Raw genomic sequence first — 19709 nt, 5'->3', positions numbered from 1 at the left:
GAGGACCAGGATGGCCTGCGGTGATACCAACCCCACAGCTCTGGCTCACAGACGAAGATTTCGACATTCCCAGCAGCTTCCACAAGATGGACCTCGGAGCGAGAGGAGGTGCCGGGTAAGGGGACCCGTCCCGTCCCATCCCACCCTGTCCCGTCCCATCCCATCCCGTCCTGCCTGCTCCCGCCTTGCCATCGGGAGGAGGCTCAGAGTCCAGCCAGGCGAGCCCCGGCATGGCACGGCCTCCCGGGCTCTGCCTGCTGGCCCTGCTGGCCCTGGGGCTGGGGGCAGGGGGCTCGCCCGCCTGCCTGGACCCCCGGGGGCAGCCCCGCCGCTGCATGCCCGTCTTCGAGAACGCCGCCTTCGGCCGGGCCGCCCGGGCCACCAACACGTGCGGGTCGCCCCCGGAGGACTATTGCCTGCAGATGGGCACCCGCCACGACAGCGCCCTGTGCCACCGCTGCGATGCCGCCGACCCCCGGCTCCACCACAACGCCTCCTTCCTCACCGACTTCCACAGCCAGGAGGAGAGCACCTGGTGGCAGAGCCAGTCCATGGCCTTCGGCATCCAGCACCCCAACTCCGTCAACATCACCCTCCACCTCGGTAAGTGCCAGCAGTGGTGTTGGTGAGGGGCACCGGCTGCGGGGGCACCGAGATGTGGGTGCAGAGATGGGGGGGAAAGGGTGGATGCTCCTGCATCTGGTAGCTCTTGGTGCCGGTGCTGAGTTAAGGACAGGAGCTTCCCCAGGTCTTTTAGGGGGTGCAAGGAGGGAGGTGCCCTCTGCAAAGCACCGAAAGGACTCAGGGAGGGTCTGCCCTGTCCATCAGCCCTGGTCCTTCATGGGATGAAGATGCCAGCGGCTATGCCTGCCTGTGCTGCTTCCCAGACTCCCAAGACTGGGGTGCCTGCCCTCCTTTTCATCCCCAGCTGCGTTTTACTGGTTATGGAGGTCTGTGGAGCAGGAGATAGGTGGTTCCTACCCCTGGGAGAGCTTTGCCCAGGACGAGTGAGCACCACGGGTGCCAAGCCCCTGCCGTTTCACCCCTGCATCGCTGAGGGTGCCCAGTATATCTCGGGGTGCAGAGCTCTGCACACATCGTGCAGTCCCAGTAGGTTTCCCCAGCTGGAATCCGCCCCTCTGTGTTTTAAATACTGTGCAAGCCGCCTGCTTGGAGGGTACTTAAAACCCACGGGGCATGCCTGGCATTTTAAAAAGGTTTTATAACATTTTCCTACCATCTAAACTATCCTGGCTGTTGGCCAGCGCTGTAAAATCTTCATTCTCTGCAGTCTCCTGCCATCTGCATGCCGAAGGGGGGTAGTGGAGGGGCTGCGGCTAGAGCTGGTAAGGGGACAGCCCAGCGAGGTAAGGGGACAACTGAGTGTTGGTGTGGCCCAGAGCCGTGCTGGTGGCACCCAGGCTGGCTGGGGTCGCCGGGGCCGTGGAGGGTCCGTGCCTGCCCCGGCAGTGACGCGGGCTCTGCCCGGCTGGGCGGAGGTCGCCGCTTTCCCAGCCCCCTGCGAGCGGGAGGACATCTGGTCCTGTCCCCGGGCCGGGGCTGGGCTCCCCGCCGGGCACGAGAAGCGATGCCGGAGGAACCTGCCATCCCTGCTCCCGCTCCTGCCAGCCCTGTCCGAGGGGATCTGCCGGCCTCTTGTCCACTGTCAGATTGCCCCGAATCTATCTGTGGGTGTCCTGGGGCACAGACCACCCGAGTGCAGCCTGTGTGGCTGAGAAAGTGCCACCAGGCGAGTTTGTGGCCACCAATCCCAGCTTGGCGCAGCGACATGTGCGGGCTCCACAGGCCCTGGGGCTTGCTTCCCAGTCTCTGCCTTTCTTCCAGCTCTTCCCTGGCTCGTCTGTGGTCCCTGTTGGACCCTGCACTCGGGTTTCCTGTGAAGTCCAGTCCCTGTGCCCACCCTGCTGTGTCTATGTTAACACAGCCAAGGCTATAGAATTGCACCAAGCTCATCTTCCAACCCAGTCCCTGTGGCCCTTCCTGAGCTGGAGCATTTTCTGCAAATGTCCCCTTCTCCTGCATGGCTCCTACATCTTGCTGTGCTAAAAAGTGCCATTTTGGTGCTTGGCACATCACTGTCTGACTTTGCCAGAGCTGCCAGGCCCTGTTTCTGTCCCAGCTGCAGACCTTTTTATTGCTGCCTTAATGCTTTCACTTGGGTTAAGAAGAGAAAGCCCAACTGGCCCTGCAGCCTCCCCAGAATGAGTCCTTGCTCGTGAGCTCCACCGGGTAATGGGGTGTTTTAACCCCTGCAAAGTGTCCCCTCAGCCTGCTTGTCTTGCTCAGACACACGTCATGTAGGTTCTCCAGAGTGGTTACCTGGGGAGTTTATTAAATAAGGTATGGAATGAGTTGGACAGGAGCTGTGTTTACCTGCATGCTGTTGATTGGCGTTAACTAGATTATCCTCCTTTAAACCTCTCTTCCCTGGGAGATTCCAGCCGTGCCGTTACAGTGCACTGGACTCAGAGCAGGTCGATCATCCCAAGTGTCCATGGCTCCTGCACTTGCTCTGTCAGACGTCAGGGAGGAACCCAAAATATCCATGGCTTGTGAAGGCAACAGACACCAGGGCTCCTCAGGAAGCTCCCTGAATGTCAATGGCTCATTTTGGAGTGTCTAGATCAGGCAGCACCCATGTCTGTGACTCTGCCTCTGATTTTCCTGTGGGACGGGAGCCCAGTGCTGAGGTTTTGTGGGGCTGGAGGTGGCTGGGGACATGTAAGCAGTGCGACTGTCCCACAGGCTTCTCTCCAAAATCCTCTTGGAGCCCCCAGTGCTGTATGAGCTGCAGTTCAGGCTCCACGGGAGGCAAGGGAACACTTTGTTCAGGTTTTTCTAAGTAGAAATCGGCTGATTGAAAAACCTGTCTAGAATAAGCACACACTCCCTCAGGATGATTCCACAGGGAAGTGAGTCTCCTCCATCCCGGCTGGAGACACCGAAATGGGGCTCCCCCAGCCTAGCTGACCCCTCCCCTCGAGCGGAGCGGCTTGGGGCAGAGGCTGTTTATTGACACAGCACTGAGCTCCCTTCCTCTCCCAGAGGAAACAGCTCTGGGAGGTGATGGCCCTGACCTCGCTGTTTTGGTAGACATCCCCCCTGGGACCCTGCTGTCTGGGAACCGGCGCCTGCCAGGCGTCCCCCCCCTTGCTCGGGGTGCAGGACAAGGGCACCCCTGCTGTCATGAGCCTGGAGGGGTCCCAGAGGGAGGGGAGAGGCACAGGGGAGCGTGGCGATGGTGGGACAGCCTGGCTGCAGACCCTTCTTGGCCCTCGTCACCTCCGGGTGGGCTGGAAGCGGGTCTGTCCCCAGCTCCAGGCACTCAGCCGGGCGCTCCCCGCATCCCTGATGGGATGCAGCTGCTTTTCCCAGCGCTGGTAGCCGACTGCCTTGGCTCCCCCGCAGCAGTCGCAGCGCATACGCGACAGTATTCATATGGGCCCAATTAAAGGCTTGTTTTCCTAGTCCCAGAATAACCCCTATAACATTCCCAACTCATTATCTTTTCAAATAAAGCCAAAACCTTGCAGCTAATTGTTTTGTGCTGTCAGGAGTGGTGCTGTTATGGAGCAATCCAGGCTTTGAGCTGGTCCTTCATCTCTGGCAATTAAGAGGGTCTGATGTTCACTTTGGTGTTTTCTCTTCTCCTTTCTGCTAATTCTTTCAAGTGCTTTCAGAGCTTGCTGGCTGCCCCAGGGATTGGTGGCCTCTCTTTGTCTTCATCCCAGCAAACATGGCAGTGAGGCTGGGTCCTGGCACGCAGCTCCCTGGGAATCGCTGGGAAAGGGATTGGCCTTGACCCTTTCCAACTCTCCATCCCTGTGGCACTGCCCTGGGGATGCTCTCAGTGCTGTGGGCCTGACTCTCCTCCCTGCTGCTGGATAGAGCCTGGATTTGCAGTGACTCCTTGCCCATACAACCCACCAGTGCACCCACTCAAGGGGTGGGCGTTGCATTGGGGTGAGAATCAGTTTGGAGCTGGATGGAGCTGCACCATGGAGGAGCTGGTTAAGGGCAACTGGATGGTGATTTCTTCTCTTCTGGCTGTGGTGTGGAGAGGGAGACAATGCAGTAGGAGCAGCGGGATGGCAGCAGCTGTGCAGGATGGGGCACTGGGGTAATTTAGGCTGGTGGTGCCCATCGGGAGGCCTGGAGAGGGTCACAGCACGGTGGGTCTGTCCACAGGCAAAGCCTACGAGATCACCTACGTGCGGCTGAAGTTTCACACCAGCCGCCCTGAGAGCTTCGCCATCTACAAGCGCAGCCACGCCGGGGGGCCCTGGGTGCCCTTCCAGTACTACAGCGCATCCTGCCAGAAGACCTACGGGAAGCGGCCGCGGCAGTACCTGAGGCCGGGGGAGGATGAGCAGGTGGCCTTCTGCACCGATGAGTTCAGCGACATCTCCCCGCTGAGCGGGGGCAACGTGGCCTTCTCCACCCTCGAGGGACGGCCCAGCGCCTACAACTTCGATGGGAGCCCCGCGCTGCAGGTGCTGCCAGGGCGGGAGGGGGTGGGTGTATGGAGCCCCGGGGACTGAGAGCACTATTGCACCCACGTGGGGTAATAGCACCGGTGATGCCCAGCATCCCTGTATGGAAAGGTGCAGGATGAGTCCCAGCTGGGAGCTGGTGGCCCCGACCCCTTGACAAGGTGCATTTCCTGTGTCCCCTGCAGGAGTGGGTGACAGTCACTGACCTGCTTATCTCCTTGAACCGGCTCAACACATTTGGGGATGACATCTTCAAGGACCCCAAGGTGCTGCAGTCATACTACTACGCTATCTCTGACTTCTCAGTCGGTGGCAGGTGAGGGGCAGCCAGATTGGGGTGAGGGCAGGAGTATGGGGACCTTCCTGGGGCTGTGGGGCTGGGGCAGCTGCTCCACAACAGTCTTATTTGAACTGTGGTTTTGGGAAACCTGCCCAGATGTGGCTTCCTCCATATGTAAACCAGAGCTGGAAATACAGAGATGGGTGATAAAACCTGGAGCCTCCCCAGTTGTACAGGAAGGTGGTCTTTGTCTTTTCCCCACAAACTCTTCTGTGTGTTCCACCAGCTTTATTTGCTTTGTCCCCTCCCAGCCCTATGGCTTTTAATGACACTGGGGCTTGTGTTGCTCCTCCTGTGGCCCTGCTGGTCCCCGGGCATGGCAAAAGGGGTCCCTGTGGTTCTAGTGGAGCCACAGCCTGAGGCTGCTGAGGTTGGTGGAGGAGCTTGGAGTCAGCACGGACACAGTCCGAGAAGCTGGAGCAGCTGCCTGTGGGAAGGGGGAGCTGATGTGGGTCAGAGATGCAGTAGGCACCCACTCGGTGCTGCCCATGGGCTGTGCTGCACGTGCCCTTCCCTAGCTGGGACGAGTGGGAAATTTCTCCACCCTGGAGGGAGCTGTCTGCCCTGGGCAGCAGGGCTGGGACTGCTCCCAGCTGCTGTCCCACGCTCGGGGTCAGCAGATGGAGCTGGTTAGCACAGGCCACCCTCGGCGTGTGACCTTCCGACTGGCCAGACTGGGATCAGCTCGGGGACACCATGGGCGGCCTCAACACCAGCACAGCCTCGAGCTGCTTTCACCCCGTGGCTGGCCTGGAGGGGCCACACACAGCCTGGCCACTGTCCCACTGCCACCGCTGCCCACACGGAGCTCAGAGAGGCTCCCCCGTGCTGGGGTTTCCCCACAGGTGCAAATGCAACGGCCACGCCAGCGAGTGTGCGCCGGACGAGGCCGGGCAGCTGGTCTGTGTGTGCCAGCACCACACGGCCGGCGTGGACTGCGAGCGCTGCCAGCCCTTCTACCAGGACCGGCCCTGGGCACGCGGCACCGCCGAGGCTGCCAACGAGTGTCTCCGTGAGTATCGCTCGGGCTGTCTCTGTGGTCAAGGTGTGTGGCCATACTGGTGCTGCATTGGCTCATCCGGAGGCTCCTGCCCTTCCTGTACAGGAAGAGAGCACCTGCTTGTAAGGGAGGGAGGGTTTGCACCCCAGGGCTTCCCTTCACAGCATCACCCTGTGGATTCCCCATTCCCTCACCCCCTGAGCGCAGCCATCTGCCCCGTGCGTGGTGCTGCACCCGCCTCTGCTTCCAGTGGCAGAAGCATTGCCGAAAGCTCACACTGCTGAGCCAAGCGGTCCCTCTGGCTCATCCAACCCCACAGGAGGTTGCTGTAACCCCTGGGTGAGCCCTGTGCCCCGCAGGTGCTCACCCCCTCTCCTGCCTTCCCCCCAGCTTGCAACTGCAGTGGCCGCTCCGAGGAGTGTTTCTACGACCGGGAGCTGTTCCGGCGCAGCGGGCACGGCGGGCACTGCCGCCACTGCCGCGACAACACGGCCGGGCCCCACTGCGAGCGCTGCCGGCAGAACCACTACCGCTGGGAGCCACAGGCAGCCTGCCAGCCCTGCCACTGCCACCCCGCAGGTGCGTGGGGCTGTGCCCAGCTGGGCTGCGGCTGCACAACCCCTGTCCCAGCTGGAGTTAGCTGGGAGGGATGGTTTTGCTGGGTTCTCCCTTGCTCGAGGTTTACACATTTGCTCCCACCCTGTGTCTCTGTTGAGTCCGTCCTGTTGAGCCTCAGGGCTGGCTGGGGTCCCCACAGGCTCCCTGCAGCCCCAGTGTGACAACTCGGGGACCTGCCTCTGCAAAGCCAACGTGACGGGCTGGAAGTGTGAGCGCTGCAAGGACGGCTACCACAGCCTCAGTGAAGGTGGCTGCAGGTGAGGAGGAGCCTGGCCCTGGGCAGGAGCAGTGGGATGGAAGCAGAGCTCACCTCATGCCTTCATCTCCATCCAGACCTTGCACCTGTGACCCAGCGGGCAGCGTTGGGACCTGCGACCAAAACACAGGGCACTGCACCTGCAAGGAGAGGGTGGAGGGGCACTTGTGCAACAGGTAAGCACCACAGGTAAGCACGGCCCTGGGATGGGGATGGGACCACTGTCTCTTTCCAGTCTGGGATCAGTGACAGGACTTGGTGGCAAGACTGTGGGGCTGCATCCCTCTGGACCTCTGGGACCGGGTACACAAGGAGCTGCCACCAGTGTCCCACCCTGGGTTCCCTGCAGCTCTGCCTGCCCTGTGCCACCTTCTCCCATTTCCTCTCTGTGCTCAGGTGCCAGCCAGGCTGGTTTAATCTGCAGCCCCACAACCCCATTGGCTGCACCAGCTGTTTCTGCTACGGCCACTCCACCGCTTGCACAGCAGCCGATGGATACGAGGAGACTCAAATCCGCTCCAACTTCAGCCACGGTATGACCACTAAGCCCTGGGTGAAACAAAAGGCACAGCTGTGCCACCTCTAGCCAAAAAAGCTTGGGAAGGGTTGGGCTGAGCACACCTCTTGGGGCTGAGCATTCCCCTTTATGGCTAACTAGTGGTGATGGCCAGTGGGGATTTTCTCTGGCTTGCCCCTATTTTACTGTTAAACCTTTGCTTTTGCCCCCAGCTTCATGGGGATGGATGGGCTCTCCCTGGCTCCTCATAGTATACCTCCATGTCAACCTGCTCCTGGGGCTGTGCATGGCTCAGGGAGGGCTGTGGGGCCAGGCATGGCTGCCCCACAATACCAGTGACTGCAGGAGCACTAAAAACAGCTCAGAAAGTTAAAATCTAAAAGGATGGAGCCTGCTGTGAACTTTCCCCTTTATTCCCTCCTCTCCCCGCTCTCGTCTGGTATGTGGCAGGGTGGCTGGGAGAGCAGGATGGGGTGCTCTTTGCCTGGCTGCAGCCAGGGCTGTGGTGGCAGGGCTGGATGTGTGCGGGATGCTCGGGGAAACCCTGCCATCTGCCGCGCATCCCGGCGTGTGCAGCCCTTGCTGCAGGGACACCGCAGCCCTCACCACAAGTCCCCGCTCAGCAGGACTCCCCCCCTGCACCCTGCAGGGATGAGCACCCACGGCAGGCACCCCCTGTCTGCCTCGCCTGTCCCCTGCCGAGCAGATGGATACGAACCCGCCAGGCACGGGTTGATCCTGATTGCAATTAAGCCACGCTGCCAATTGCTGTACTGCTGGAATGTCTTCCACAGCCTTGAAACAGAGCCAGGCTTTAAATCAAGTCCTTTTTTCCACCCTTTACACAGCTAATCTAGGGCTTTTCCTTTTGGGACTGGTTTAGCAAAGCCCTGGGCTGAGATGTAGCCATGACACTCTCCTAAAGCCCCACTCCCCAAAGCGCCCCCCAATCTACAGTGGAGCTGGATCAGATGGAATTTTCCTGTCCTGGGTGAAAGAGTCCAAACTGGGGATGATTTGATAGCTGAGCACAGCCCACTTGAGAACTGGGAAGGGATTTCCAACTGTTTGTCCTGCAGGGCTAGAAGAAATAACCCTAGAGAATGGGGGAGAGTTTAACTGGCTTCTGAAGGAAACCAACTTAATGCAATTGTGCCCCATCTCTCTCTGGGTTTCTCCAGCATCTCTCCCCAGGCTTCCTGCACTCTCCAGCCCACAGTAATGTTAGCAATGCAGCACAGGCAGGGAGGCAAAAGTTTAAAGATAATAACTTCCTCCAAATCTAAAAAAAAAAAAACAGATAGGGGCTGGCTAGGGCCACCCTCTAGTGCATGAGAGCACACAGCCCGAGTGGAACAGGGTGTTACAAAGTGCTGGCCCCTTCCAAGACCCTGGAGAGCCTGGGGAGGAGGGACACAGCCCCTGAAAGCAGCACCTTACTGGTGCTCCCTTTGGTGAACATTTCCACTGTGTGCTGTCACACAGGGCTGGAGGGCTGGGCTGCCACAGCTCCAGGCACCACAGACCTGCCCCTGCGCTGGGCTGGCGGGGAGATCTTCACCGAGTGGGATGGAGAGGAGCCGGTGGATTTTCGTGCACCAGGTACTGTGTGTGCTGGGTCCCTGGGGTGCTGCTCTGCCGTGAGGACCCCCTGGTACTCTCATGGGGTGTCCCACTGCTATGCTGCTGTGTGAAGCACTGGGCTCTACTCCAGAGCTGAGCATGTTTCAATAATACAAGGTGGTGGGGAGGTTTGGAACAGTGGATCTGCCTGGGAGGGCAGGTTGGAGCTGGCACTGCCCTAGGAGGGTGATTCTGGCTCCTGATGATGCTCGTGGGAATAGGACTTTCACCAGCAGAGCTGGTTCCTGCACGTCCTACAGACTTTGCTCCTCTCTCCCTTTGCAGAGAAGTTTCTGCAGAACCAGCGCCTCAGTTATGGGCAGCTCCTGTCCCTGCTGTTGGGAGTGGAGAACAGGACAGGGACAGAGCTCGGGATGCCTCTGCTCCAAGTCCAGCTAGTTCTGGAGGGTGAGGGGATGGAGATCACCATGCCCAGCAGCAAGAATCAGCCCCAGCATGGAAAGCAAGCTGTCGCCTTCAGGTACCTGTCACAGTGCTTTGGGGAACCTCAGTGGGGTTTAGGGCAGAGTGTGTCTGATCTTGTCTGGGCTGCCCTTTGCTATGGGGTTCAGCCCCACTCTCTGCCCCCATCAGGGATTTAACTGTGCTCCCATTGCTGTGCCTGGGTCCCAGCCAGGGAGCCAAGCTGTCCTGCAGCACGTGGCTCTAAGACTGGCCCTGTCCTTGCTCCCGTGCTCCTTCTCCAACAGGCTGCACGAGGCAGAGGAGGGTGCAGAGCCTTTGCTGTCAGCCTTCAGCTTCCAGCGCCTGCTCTCCAACCTGACCGCCCTCCGGCTCCGTGTGAGCCGCGGCCCCGTGCGAGGTGGGTGGTTTACACTCAACATTCCCACAGGGACCAAGCTGGGATGAGCCGGGGACACCAAAGCAGCAGCAGACTCTCATGAACGAGAGGCACTGCAGGGGGTGTGTTGGAGCAGGGGCTGGCTCCTCTCTGCGAACACCCCTGGGCTCTCCAGAAGGTGTTTTGGTGTCTCCTATGCCTGTCTGGAGCACTTCCAGGCAGGAATTAGAGAGCCGAGCATGGGATGTGCCATCCCATCCTCAGGCCGCTCTCCCCTCTCGCAGGCAGGCTGTCCCTGAGCGAGGTCCAGCTCACATCTGCCAGCCCTGGGCTGGGGACCCGGGCGGGCTGGGTGGAGGAGTGCACGTGTCCCACGGGCTATGCCGGGCAGTTCTGCCAGTCCTGCGCGCCCGGATTCAAGCGGGAGATCCCCTTCGGAGGCCCCTTCGTCAGCTGCGTGCCCTGCGCCTGCAACCAGCACGGGGACTGTCACCCCCTCACAGGTGTGCACCCCCCGGCCCCTCCACTCACCCCATGCATGAGGGACACATCCATGTCTGTGCTTGTTCTGAAACCGTCGGTGGGGGTTGCTGCACCCAAAATTTGCAAGTCGAGTTGCTTGTAGGGACTGGGTTTGTAGCTGTAAAGACAGAGATAATTAATGAAGTGCAATAACGGTGGTAACTTATAATGAGAGGGGCATTTTTCATGGCACTATATGACCTTTAAGGAGGAGAAGGGAAGGGTGCTCATCCTCAGAGGAGTGTGGGAGCAGAGGTCAAGGCAGCAGAGAGGCAGAGGATTTTGCCAGGCTGGGTCTCACAGGCAGAATTGCTGCCCGATGGGTGGAGCAGGACTGGGCACAGCCCTGGAATCTGCAAACTGGGGGTTGACCTGAGCAGAGAAACAAAGAAAAGAGCAGGAAAACACATCAGTGCCAGGCTTGTGGGAAGACACGGGAGGAGCTGGCCCTTGTGCTGCCAGCCTAAGCCCTGTTCTGCCTCCAGATCCAGCTCAGAGGTGTGTGACTGCAGCAGGGACTGCAGATGAAGGGAGGAAAAAGCCAAAGCAAAGTCTTTGGGGCAGTATGGCTGTGTCTGGGGTGGTTCACAGGGTGCTGTCACTCACCTCTGCTGCCAGACAAAGTGTCTGGGTGGCTTTGGATGGGGAAGGGGAGCAGGATTGCAAACAGCTGCCATGGAGCTTGAGGTGGCCGTGTGAATCCAACAGCCTTGCTGCTGTCAGCCCCAAGGAAATGCAGACCAGAGCCCTGAGGTGCTGTTGTGCTCCCCATCCCCTGCAGACAACAGCAGCTCCAACAAGTGCTGGAAAGAGCTTGGAAATACAATGATGCATTTGTTACCCGGAGATCCTGGATGGAGGGGAGCTCCTGGGGGTGGTGGCAGCTCTGCAAACTTGCCCTCATCTCACAGAGCCGGGGCTGGCGCTGCTGCACAATCCCCAGGGACGGGGCCAGGCTTTTGATGTCCTGGCCTGGGCTCTGCCAGCCTGCGCACTTCCTTTAGTTTATTTTCCCACTTCTTCCTGCCACCCGCTTTTCCTTTCTTTTCCTTTGTCTGACTGCCTGGAGGTGGGGAATATGGAAAAAACACCCGTTCCCTCCTGCGCAACATTCACGGTATGACCTGACCCCACAAATTGTGGGGGAAAATCTTCCCTGTAGCTCCTCCTCTCCCTAGTGAAGCAGAGCATCTGCCTGGAAGTGGGGATTCCTTGAGCACCCTTCCTCATCCTTCTCCTCCTTCTCCTCCTCACAGCCGATTTCGGAAGGCTGACTCACCAGCTCGGATTGCCCTGGAGGAGATGCTCCCCAGTGGGTGCCGGGATGGCTGCTTGTGTTTTCCATGACAGGCTGGAAAGGACGTGTCTCGTTGCTGAGAAATGTGTTGTTGATTATGGCAGGCGCCGACAGCCTCCACACACACACTGATGGTGCTGCCTGTGCCAGCTCTGCCTTGTCCCTGCGCAGCTGTGTCCCCCCGTGTCCTCTCCAAAACCTTCTCCCTTGAGCAAGGACAAGGAAGGGAGGGAAAATGTTCTGAGCACTGGCTGGAGATGTGCAACCCCAGCATGGTCCTTTGGCTGGAGCTGCACATCCCTCTTGGCACCCTGTGTACCACACTCGGTGCTGGGCTCTCCATCCCTCCCACGGTCCCTGCTGTTATTCGGGGCTGGGTTTTTGCAGACCCTCAGCTCTGTTTTTCTCCCCACAGGGCACTGCCAGTGCTTGCACAACACAGAGGGTCCCTCCTGCGAGCGCTGCAGCCCCGGGTTCTATGGCAACCCCTTCGTAGGGCGCTTTGATGACTGCAAGCCCTGTCCCTGCCCCGGAGGTTCACCCTGCACCGAGGTGCCCAGCAGTGGGGAGGTGGTCTGCACCCACTGCCCCCCGGGGCAGAGAGGTGAGGCTGGGGGTGGGTGGGCACGGGAGCTGTGGGCAGCACCGACACAGCCAAACCCTCCCCATCTTTTCACCTTCCTCAGGGAAACGCTGTGAGCTCTGTGATGACGGGTTTTTCGGGGACCCCCTGGGGCAGAGGGGGCCTGTGCATCCCTGTGAACCCTGCCAGTGTCATGGGAACGTGGATCTCAATGCCGTGGGGAACTGTGACCCCGTGTCTGGCCGCTGCCTGCGCTGTGTGTATAACACGATGGGCGAGCACTGCGAGAGGTGCCAGCCAGGCTTCTACGGGGACGCGCTGGCTCCCAGCCCTGCTGGGAAGTGTGCACGTACGTACAGTCCTGGGGACAGCTCACTTGCAGCCAAAATCCTCCCAGCAGTGGAGGCAGAGGGTGGAAAGGGGATGCCCAGTGAGTCTAGGGGGTGATGGATAGTCCAGGTTAGCCCCAAATGCTCTGGAATGGGGTTTGTCCTCTTTCTCCACTGCCATCCATCCCTGGAGAATCTCTGGTCTGCAGGGGCTCAGCCTCTCGAAGTCCTGTTTGATGGGGGGACGTGACTCTCCACATTGATGGCAGGGGATCCCAGCCCCAGTGTCCCATTCCCACAGTCCTGTCCACCAGCTCTGTGCTGGGATGTAGGTGCTATTTTGTCTCCCACAGCTTGTGATTGCAACCCCAGCGGCTCAGACCCGGGGCTGGAGGGCTGTGATCCTGTCACGGGCCAGTGCCACTGCCTCCCACACGTGACGGGCAGAGCCTGCGGGCACTGCCAACCTGGCTACTACGGCCTGGAGCCCACCGTGGGGTGCAGGAGGTATGTGAGGCACAGCTTGGGGCTGCCAGGGGCAGGGTGGCCCTGACTCCCCGGCTCTGCTCTCTGCTCTTTGGGTCCATTGCCTGCTCATGTCCCCCCACTTCTCGTGCCAGCTGTGAGTGCCACCCGACAGGGTCGCGTGACAGCGAGTGCCACGCAGTGACGGGGCAGTGCTCCTGCCAGCCAGGTGTCACGGGGAGGCAATGTGACCGCTGCCACCACGGCTTCTTTGGCTTCTCTGCCAGGGGCTGCCGAGGTAACGGGGGTGGGGACTGCGCCTCGGTCCCTAAAGCAGGGCTGGCAGGCACAGTATGACACTTCTCTGCCGCTGCTGCAGCCTGCAACTGCTCCCCGCTGGGCTCCGTGACCCCACAGTGCCACGAGAACAGCACCTGCCTCTGCCACCCTGGCTTTGTGGGCTACAAGTGCGACCGGTGCCAGGCCAACTTCTTCCTCGACCCTCTGAGCTCCCACTGCCAGCAGTGTCCTGCCTGCTACGGGCTGGTGAAGGACAAGGTACAGCCCGTGCACTGCCAAGGTGGGCACAGCACCCCAACCCCCGCCCTGCCTTACTGTCCCCCCGTGTCCCCCTGTGTCCTGCTTGCAGGCTGACCAGCTGAAGGCCAGGCTGCAGGAGATGGAGGAATGGCTGCAGAAACCAGGGTGTAATGCCCACCCAGGCCAGTCTCTCATGCTGGGGGATGCACCCCGGGGAGATGGGCTGCCCAGCCCACACCTCCTGCAAGGTACAAGGGACACTCCTTTTCCCCATGTCCTGCAAGGTATAGAGGACTCCTCTTCCCTCCACCATGGAGGAGCCCCATATGGCCCCTCTGGGTGCCCTCTGCTCCTGCAGGGTGGTGTGACATGCTGGGTGGATGCAAGGAGTTCCCAGGTCAGTGCTGGACTCAATGTGGGTGATGGGGTGACCCAGAGGGCAGCGCAGAGGGGGGGATATGCTTTTTTGGGTAGGACAGAGGACTGCAGGGATGCTTGCACCCATGAGGTTTTGGAGCAGGTGGTGATGGGTGCTACTGATGGCTGAGCACCAACACATTGGGTGCCTTTTGGGTGCTGCATATGTGGGTCCCTCCTGAGCACCAGGAGGAACTGTCTTCCCCTTTCCTTAGCAGGTGGGAGGGAGGGCGTGGGGCAGCCCCACAAGGCAAGCAGGGAGCCCTGAGCACCTCTATGGACAATGAGCTGCTTGTGCTGCTCACAGGTGCCTGGGCCACCCTGTTGGCACAGCTGGGGCAGCTGGCAGGGGCTCTGAACACCGCACGAGGCCGTCTCACCAACGCCAGCCAGGCCACCAGCTGCTCTGGCCAGGGATCCGCCAAGACCTGCATCCTGCTGTCAGAGATCGGGGCCGTGCTGCAGTCGGCACAGCAGGAGATCCTGAATGCTGCAGACACCCTGGCTACCACGGTGAGCTGGGCTCTGGGGGGGCTGCTGGCAGTCCTGGGGGGCAGGGGGATGTGCCCCCAGGACTGGTGGGGTGGGATGTGGATGTGACCAGCACAGTGGGTGAGCAGGGGTCTGTGTGGGTATAACCCTCCTTGCAGCTGAGTCAAGAGGAGCTATTTTTCTTGCCCCAGCCCTTTGAGAAGTTCTTGGTGCTGGGCTGGTGGGGCTTGAGAGTCCCTGCTCCTTGCCATGGTCTCACTGCTACTGTTTGCATTTTAAGGAGATTCCCCGGGAAATCCCTCAGCAGCCCACAAACTGGAGCCACTGGGCACTGGAGGCACGGGCTCTGTCCCAGAGGTACGGCTGCAACAAGCAGACGAGGTGTCTGCCCAGCCAGAGGTGCAGGGAGGCCAATCCTAATATCATGTCTCTGAGTGTCCTTGTCCCTGCAGCCACGAGGGCGCTGTTGCAGAGGTGGAAGCAGTGGTCAGGAGAGCGCTGCGTGCCTCCAACGCCAGCTCCGAGCTCCTGCGGAGTCTGCTGGAAGGGAATGCGACGAGGAACGCGCAGCGTGAGCTGGAGGCTGGGTGAGGGGCTGGCAGGGCATCACAGCTCCTTGCCTCTGGCCAGGTCCCTGTCACAGGACTCGATCACAGTGATTTGGCATCTGCCCAACAGGGACGTGCTGAGCCCTGTCAAAATCATTGCACCACAGTGTTGCCAAGTAAAAAGACAGGGTGCTCTATATTGTGGGTATTTCAGGGAAAACCCCCAGCCTTTTCTGCTACATCTGTGTCTGGAGCCAGATCTCCCTCCTTTGAGGGACCAGAGGGCCTGGGCTGACAGCAGCATCCTGTCCACATAGGTATGAGGAGATCCAACGGGCCCAGGAGGAGCTGGGTGTGGGCATGGAAGAGGCCAGGAGAGCTTTGGCAGCCATGCAACAGGCAAACGCAGACATGGCCAAGAAACTTCTGCAGGTGGCTGCTCTGGGGCAGGTGAGCAGCACCCAAGCTACGGCTGGTAAACCTGCTCCCTGAGCAGTGCTGCCTCCTGGGCTGGGAGATGCTCTCATAGAGCTCTGGCACTCCTGACCCCACAGCAGGTACTGCCAGTGCAAGCTGGAGCCCTGGCACAGGACCTGGCAGTGCTGGAGCAGGCAGCAGCAGCCCAGGAGCTGTTGGCTCAGCAGGCTGTCGAGACATCCCGCACACTGGCAGCTGGATTGCGCCTGGAGCTGCAGAGGACTGATGGCTTTGAGCAGGTAATTGCTGCTCACTTGCATGGGGAGCCCCACCCCTGCTGCTCCAGCGACAGGAGGGACTGTGCCTACGGCCAGGGAAAGGATGTTTTGGGAGACATCTCCCCTTGGGCTCACAGGTCTCCCAAGGAGCTCACATGCCAAATGGGAGCTGGCTGAGACCCACATTTCTCAGCACTCCTCAGCCTCACTCCTTCCCTCTCCTCTCCCAGCTGTGGGACCGGGCTGGCTCTGCCCGTGACACGGCCACCTCGGCTGTCTCACATGGAAAAGCTGTGCACTCTGATGCCAAGTCCCTCCTGGCCAGCTTGGAAGGTAAAAGGCACCAGTCAGAGCATGTCCAGCCACAGCTTGGCTCTCACCACACTGGCTCTGGGTGCCAAGGGGAGAAGAGGACAGTTTGGTGACAGCCAATTTGTCCCCACAGGCATGAGGAAGATGCTGCGGCATCGGAAGGGCCTGGCTGCCCTGAGGAGGAGGATGGCCACTGTGCGGAACAGGGTTTTGGGGGATGCCCAGAAGAAGATTAAGCAGGCAGAGAAGACACTGGGAAACTCCTTGTCCCTCTCCATCAGAGCCCAGAGGACAGCTGGAGAGGCTGAGAAAGTCTCTGAGGAGAGTGCCAAGGTCTGAGTGGGGTGTGGGGAACTGCTGGGCATGGCCAGGCTGGCAGCCACCACAGGCAGAGCCCAGCCCGCTGCAGGCAGGGCTGCATGTCCTCAGGTGACTGTCCCCACCTCCATCCCTTTGCAGAGGGCACAGGCTGTGCTGCAGGAGAGCAAACAGGCCCACAAGCATGCCAGACAGCTTGCCAGGCGTGCCAACGAGACCCAGCAGGAGCTATCCCGACAGGAGCACATGGCTGAGAAGCTCAGGGGGGACCTGGAGGAAGCACACCAGGTGAGTTGGGTGCCCTTGGGCAGGTTGTGTCCTCTAGAGCCTGGACAAGCTCTGCCCACAGCCCAAAGCAAAGGGAACAACACAGCTTTGGGGATCCACAGTATGGGCAATGCCTTGGGGATATTCCTGGGATCCCCTTTCCCATCCAGCCAAGGGTCAACAGGGTCCCTGATCTGGGTTTCTGTCTCTTTTGAAAGGTGGGGACAGAGGTGAGTGAGATGGCAAAAAGTCTCCAGGAAGCCCGGGGCTCACTCATGTCAGACATCGAGACCCTGAACAACCTGCTGAGCAGCCTCGGTGAGATCCGGGTGGGAATGGCGTGCAGGTTCCCAGGGAAGGGCTGGGTCCTTGGGGGCCCGGGGCTCTTCTGATCACTGATGCTGGATCTCCTTCTCACCAGCCATCCAGGCTGAGTTGTGTGCTCTTTGGCTGAGATCAGCCATGGTCTCAGCAAAACTTCTTGAAGGTTCATGTCTTGAGGAAAACCCCCATGAAGAATGAATGTGTGTGCCCATGCCTGGTGTGGGGACACCGATCTCCCTTGGCACCTTCAGAAGGAGCAGGGCTGGGTTAAGGGCTCCCTTTGGAGCTGAGGGATGTACTTGGCTGTGTTCACTCCTTGTTGCCGGTTGGATTTGCTCCAGCTTCTCCCGCTTTGATCATCTGGGTACATTTCTGAGTACTCCAGGAGTCTTGCATCCAAGAAATTTTGCAAAAGGGTGGACATCACCCATTTGTAAGACAGATGTGCCCAGGCCCTGCCTGGAGCCACAGTCCTGTTTGCTTATCTGTGATCACTGGGAAGCTGCAAAGCCTCCATGCCCTGCTGCACCCGCTCCCTATAGCTTGCCTGGTGCCAAGGGTCTGAGCCCCTGGAGTATGTCCAGAACCTCTCCTGCCCAGCTGCCTGCTCTCATTCATGTCCTCTCCCCTTGTCCAGGCAACCTGGAGCAGGACATGGAGGTGGAGGCGGTGCTGAGTGCCGGGCAAGTGCAGCTGGAGCGGCTGTGGCAGCGCCTGGCCACGCCGGGCTCCCTGGCTGGCCAGCTCAGCCGACTGCAGCAGGAGGCAGCCCGGCAGCAGGAGAAGATCCAAGCATTCGAGAGTGACTTGGCTGAGATCCGGGCCGACAAGCGGAACCTGGAGGATATTTTGCGGAGCCTCCCCGAGGGCTGCTCGAAGTGACCGGTTGCTGGCTGCTGCCCCATCCCCTCTGTGCCCCCCTGCACAGGGAAAGGCAGGGGGAAGGACACCCTGTGTTAACCAGCATCAATCCCTCCCACTGCTACTCACGCTGCCCTCCACAGAGTATCACACCCCAGGTCTTTATCTGTTACCAGTTCAGGCTCTGCATTCCAAGTGCTCTGCAGCAAGACTCCAGCCACCAGCTCAGTCCTTGGGATGGGGGGACAACCAGCTACCAGGGACCACCAACGTTTCTGTGCAGGATATTGAGCCATCACAGGGCTGGTTTCTCACCATGGAGTGAACAAAGAATCATCACAGATTTCCTCCATCTCTCCTTCCCCACCACAGCATGGCACACTGGGCAGGGAGAGCTTATCAAGTAGGTAACATACCCAGGCTGTAACACCCAGCAGTCCCTCCTGCCCCAGGAGATGAGAGAGGCTCTCACCTGCTGCACAGTGCCTTGCAGTATCGTGCTCATGTGCTGTGGTCATAGAGGTGCAGAAAGGAATCCTGGTGAAGCGAGGCAGAGAGCTGCTCACCCGAGGGCATACAACTTGTCTGCTTTCCTAGGAAAGGGAGGTTGCAGCAGGCAGGGATCAATTAACAAGCAGAAGCAAAGCTGGACCCTTACCCAGCTCCTGGCAGGCAGGTGGAACATCCTCTACCTGCTGCAGGGTAAGAGCAGGTCAGCTCTTGCTGTTCCCCTGCTCCAGGGTAGCACTACTGCTGCCTACAGCTCCTTGCGTCCTGTCCCATTCCTCCTGGCTTACTGGGTGCCACCAGGTCTTGCTTTAAACCAGCCCGACATCTGCAATCCCAGGGGCTGGATGGCACAGGCACCGGGCTGAGAGGTGGGAGAGCTGCATCACCCACAGCCCCACATAAGCACCTGCGCCCCCTCCCCACTGGGAGGAGCTGGCTGGTGGCACCAGGCTGTGCAGTCAGCACAGACTGGATGGGGAACAGCTGGACACCAGCTCCTGCCAGTGTCACTCCCACGAGGTGGCAGAGGTCGGTGGCTGTATTGCCTTTAAAGGAAAGGCATGTGTGTTCCCCTGTGCTCCCATGAGGGCTGGGCTGTGTGGCCACGCAGGCAGGTCCTGGCTCAGCCCACCCTGTGCTGGCTGTGCCCTGACTCCAGGTAGATGAAGTCATTCCCATAAGACCAAAAAAAAGTCCCCAGGCTGGAGCAGGTTTCACTTTTTAACCAGTTTTACCTGTGTTTTTTCTGCTCACAGTGCTGGAAATCAGGTTTGCTAAAGTCTTGTGTAATTTATGTAAAATTGCTGCCATAGATGTTGAATTCCCCCAGCAACATCTTCAGTGTGTCCCCAGCAACATCTTCAGTGTGCCTGAAAGGGACATGGGATTTTCGTACTGAGAACAAACCCTTTGCCTTCATAATTCTGCACAAAAGCTGCCCAAGGAGTGGGGTGCAAGAGCAGCGGGGGTGTAATGGCAGGGCCTCCCCTCCCTCTGCCCAAGAGCAGCTCTGGGAAAGCATAACCATAGAGCAGTGAGAGCACAGTGTGATCCGGCTCGGCCAGAGGCAGGGAGCCACAGCCACTTACTGTCTCCCTGGGAGGACAATTATACATCTCCGGTGAACACACAAATTTGCTGCTGTTACAGAAATGTCAAGCCTCTGCCGTGTGCCTGCTGCTGAAGATGTTCACGCTCCCTCCTGCTCTCCCCGGAATTCTGTGTTTTTAGCTGGCAACACCTGCCTAGAGTTGTATCCATTAAAAATCCTTAATATAACACACAGCTGCCCAGCCAGGGCATGCGAAGGTGAGAGGGCAAACGCTGTGCCTGCTCTTGCTGCTTTGAAAGAGCAGGGGCTGAAATGCAGCTGAATTTGGAGTGGTGAGGGGCGAACGTCTGACAGCTCCTGCTAAACACCACTTTAGTACATGTTCCTAACATAAGGTGTCAGGCTGAGATCACGGGGGCGATCGCCACAGCAGCTCCAGGTCGGGACACGCATCAGCCCGGCTGTGGCCGTCCCTCGGTCCATCCCTTTTCCCGCTGCTCGCGCTCCA

At 59.6% G+C, this 19709-nt stretch overlaps 1 protein-coding gene across 3 annotated transcripts; it reads left to right on the top strand.

Annotated features, from left to right (window-relative positions):
* The first annotated feature begins 203 nt into the window (after positions 1-203).
* On the top strand, positions 204-19431 carry LAMC3 (laminin subunit gamma 3). 3 transcript variants are annotated; one of them, XM_051807806.1, is made up of 28 exons: positions 204-603; positions 4210-4514; positions 4700-4830; positions 5700-5866; positions 6245-6433; positions 6612-6729; positions 6806-6904; positions 7125-7261; positions 8731-8847; positions 9154-9349; positions 9579-9691; positions 9955-10173; positions 11905-12093; positions 12176-12421; positions 12755-12908; positions 13022-13164; positions 13246-13424; positions 13516-13654; positions 14131-14336; positions 14596-14672; positions 14768-14902; positions 15181-15313; positions 15421-15579; positions 15789-15891; positions 16004-16203; positions 16330-16476; positions 16674-16773; positions 17417-19431. In XM_051807806.1, exons 1-28 carry the CDS (start codon positions 231-233, stop codon positions 17659-17661), a joined length of 4719 nt encoding a protein of 1572 aa, XP_051663766.1. In that variant the 5' UTR covers positions 204-230; the 3' UTR covers positions 17662-19431. The 3 variants fall into 3 exon arrangements, 2 of the variants coding, with proteins under 2 accessions (XP_051663766.1, XP_051663765.1); XM_051807805.1 differs by having other exon boundaries at positions 15418-15579; XR_007907761.1 differs by lacking the exons at positions 16330-16476; positions 16674-16773; positions 17417-19431 and having other exon boundaries at positions 15393-15579; positions 16004-16045.
* Positions 19432-19709: the final 278 nt, after the last annotated feature.

Source organism: Manacus candei, unplaced genomic scaffold (assembly GCF_025592945.1).
Source record: "Manacus candei isolate 608988 ecotype Guabito, Panama unplaced genomic scaffold, ASM2559294v1 h1tg000071l, whole genome shotgun sequence".
Taxonomy (NCBI): domain Eukaryota; kingdom Metazoa; phylum Chordata; class Aves; order Passeriformes; family Pipridae; genus Manacus; species Manacus candei.
This window is presented reverse-complemented; position numbering and strand designations above follow the sequence as displayed.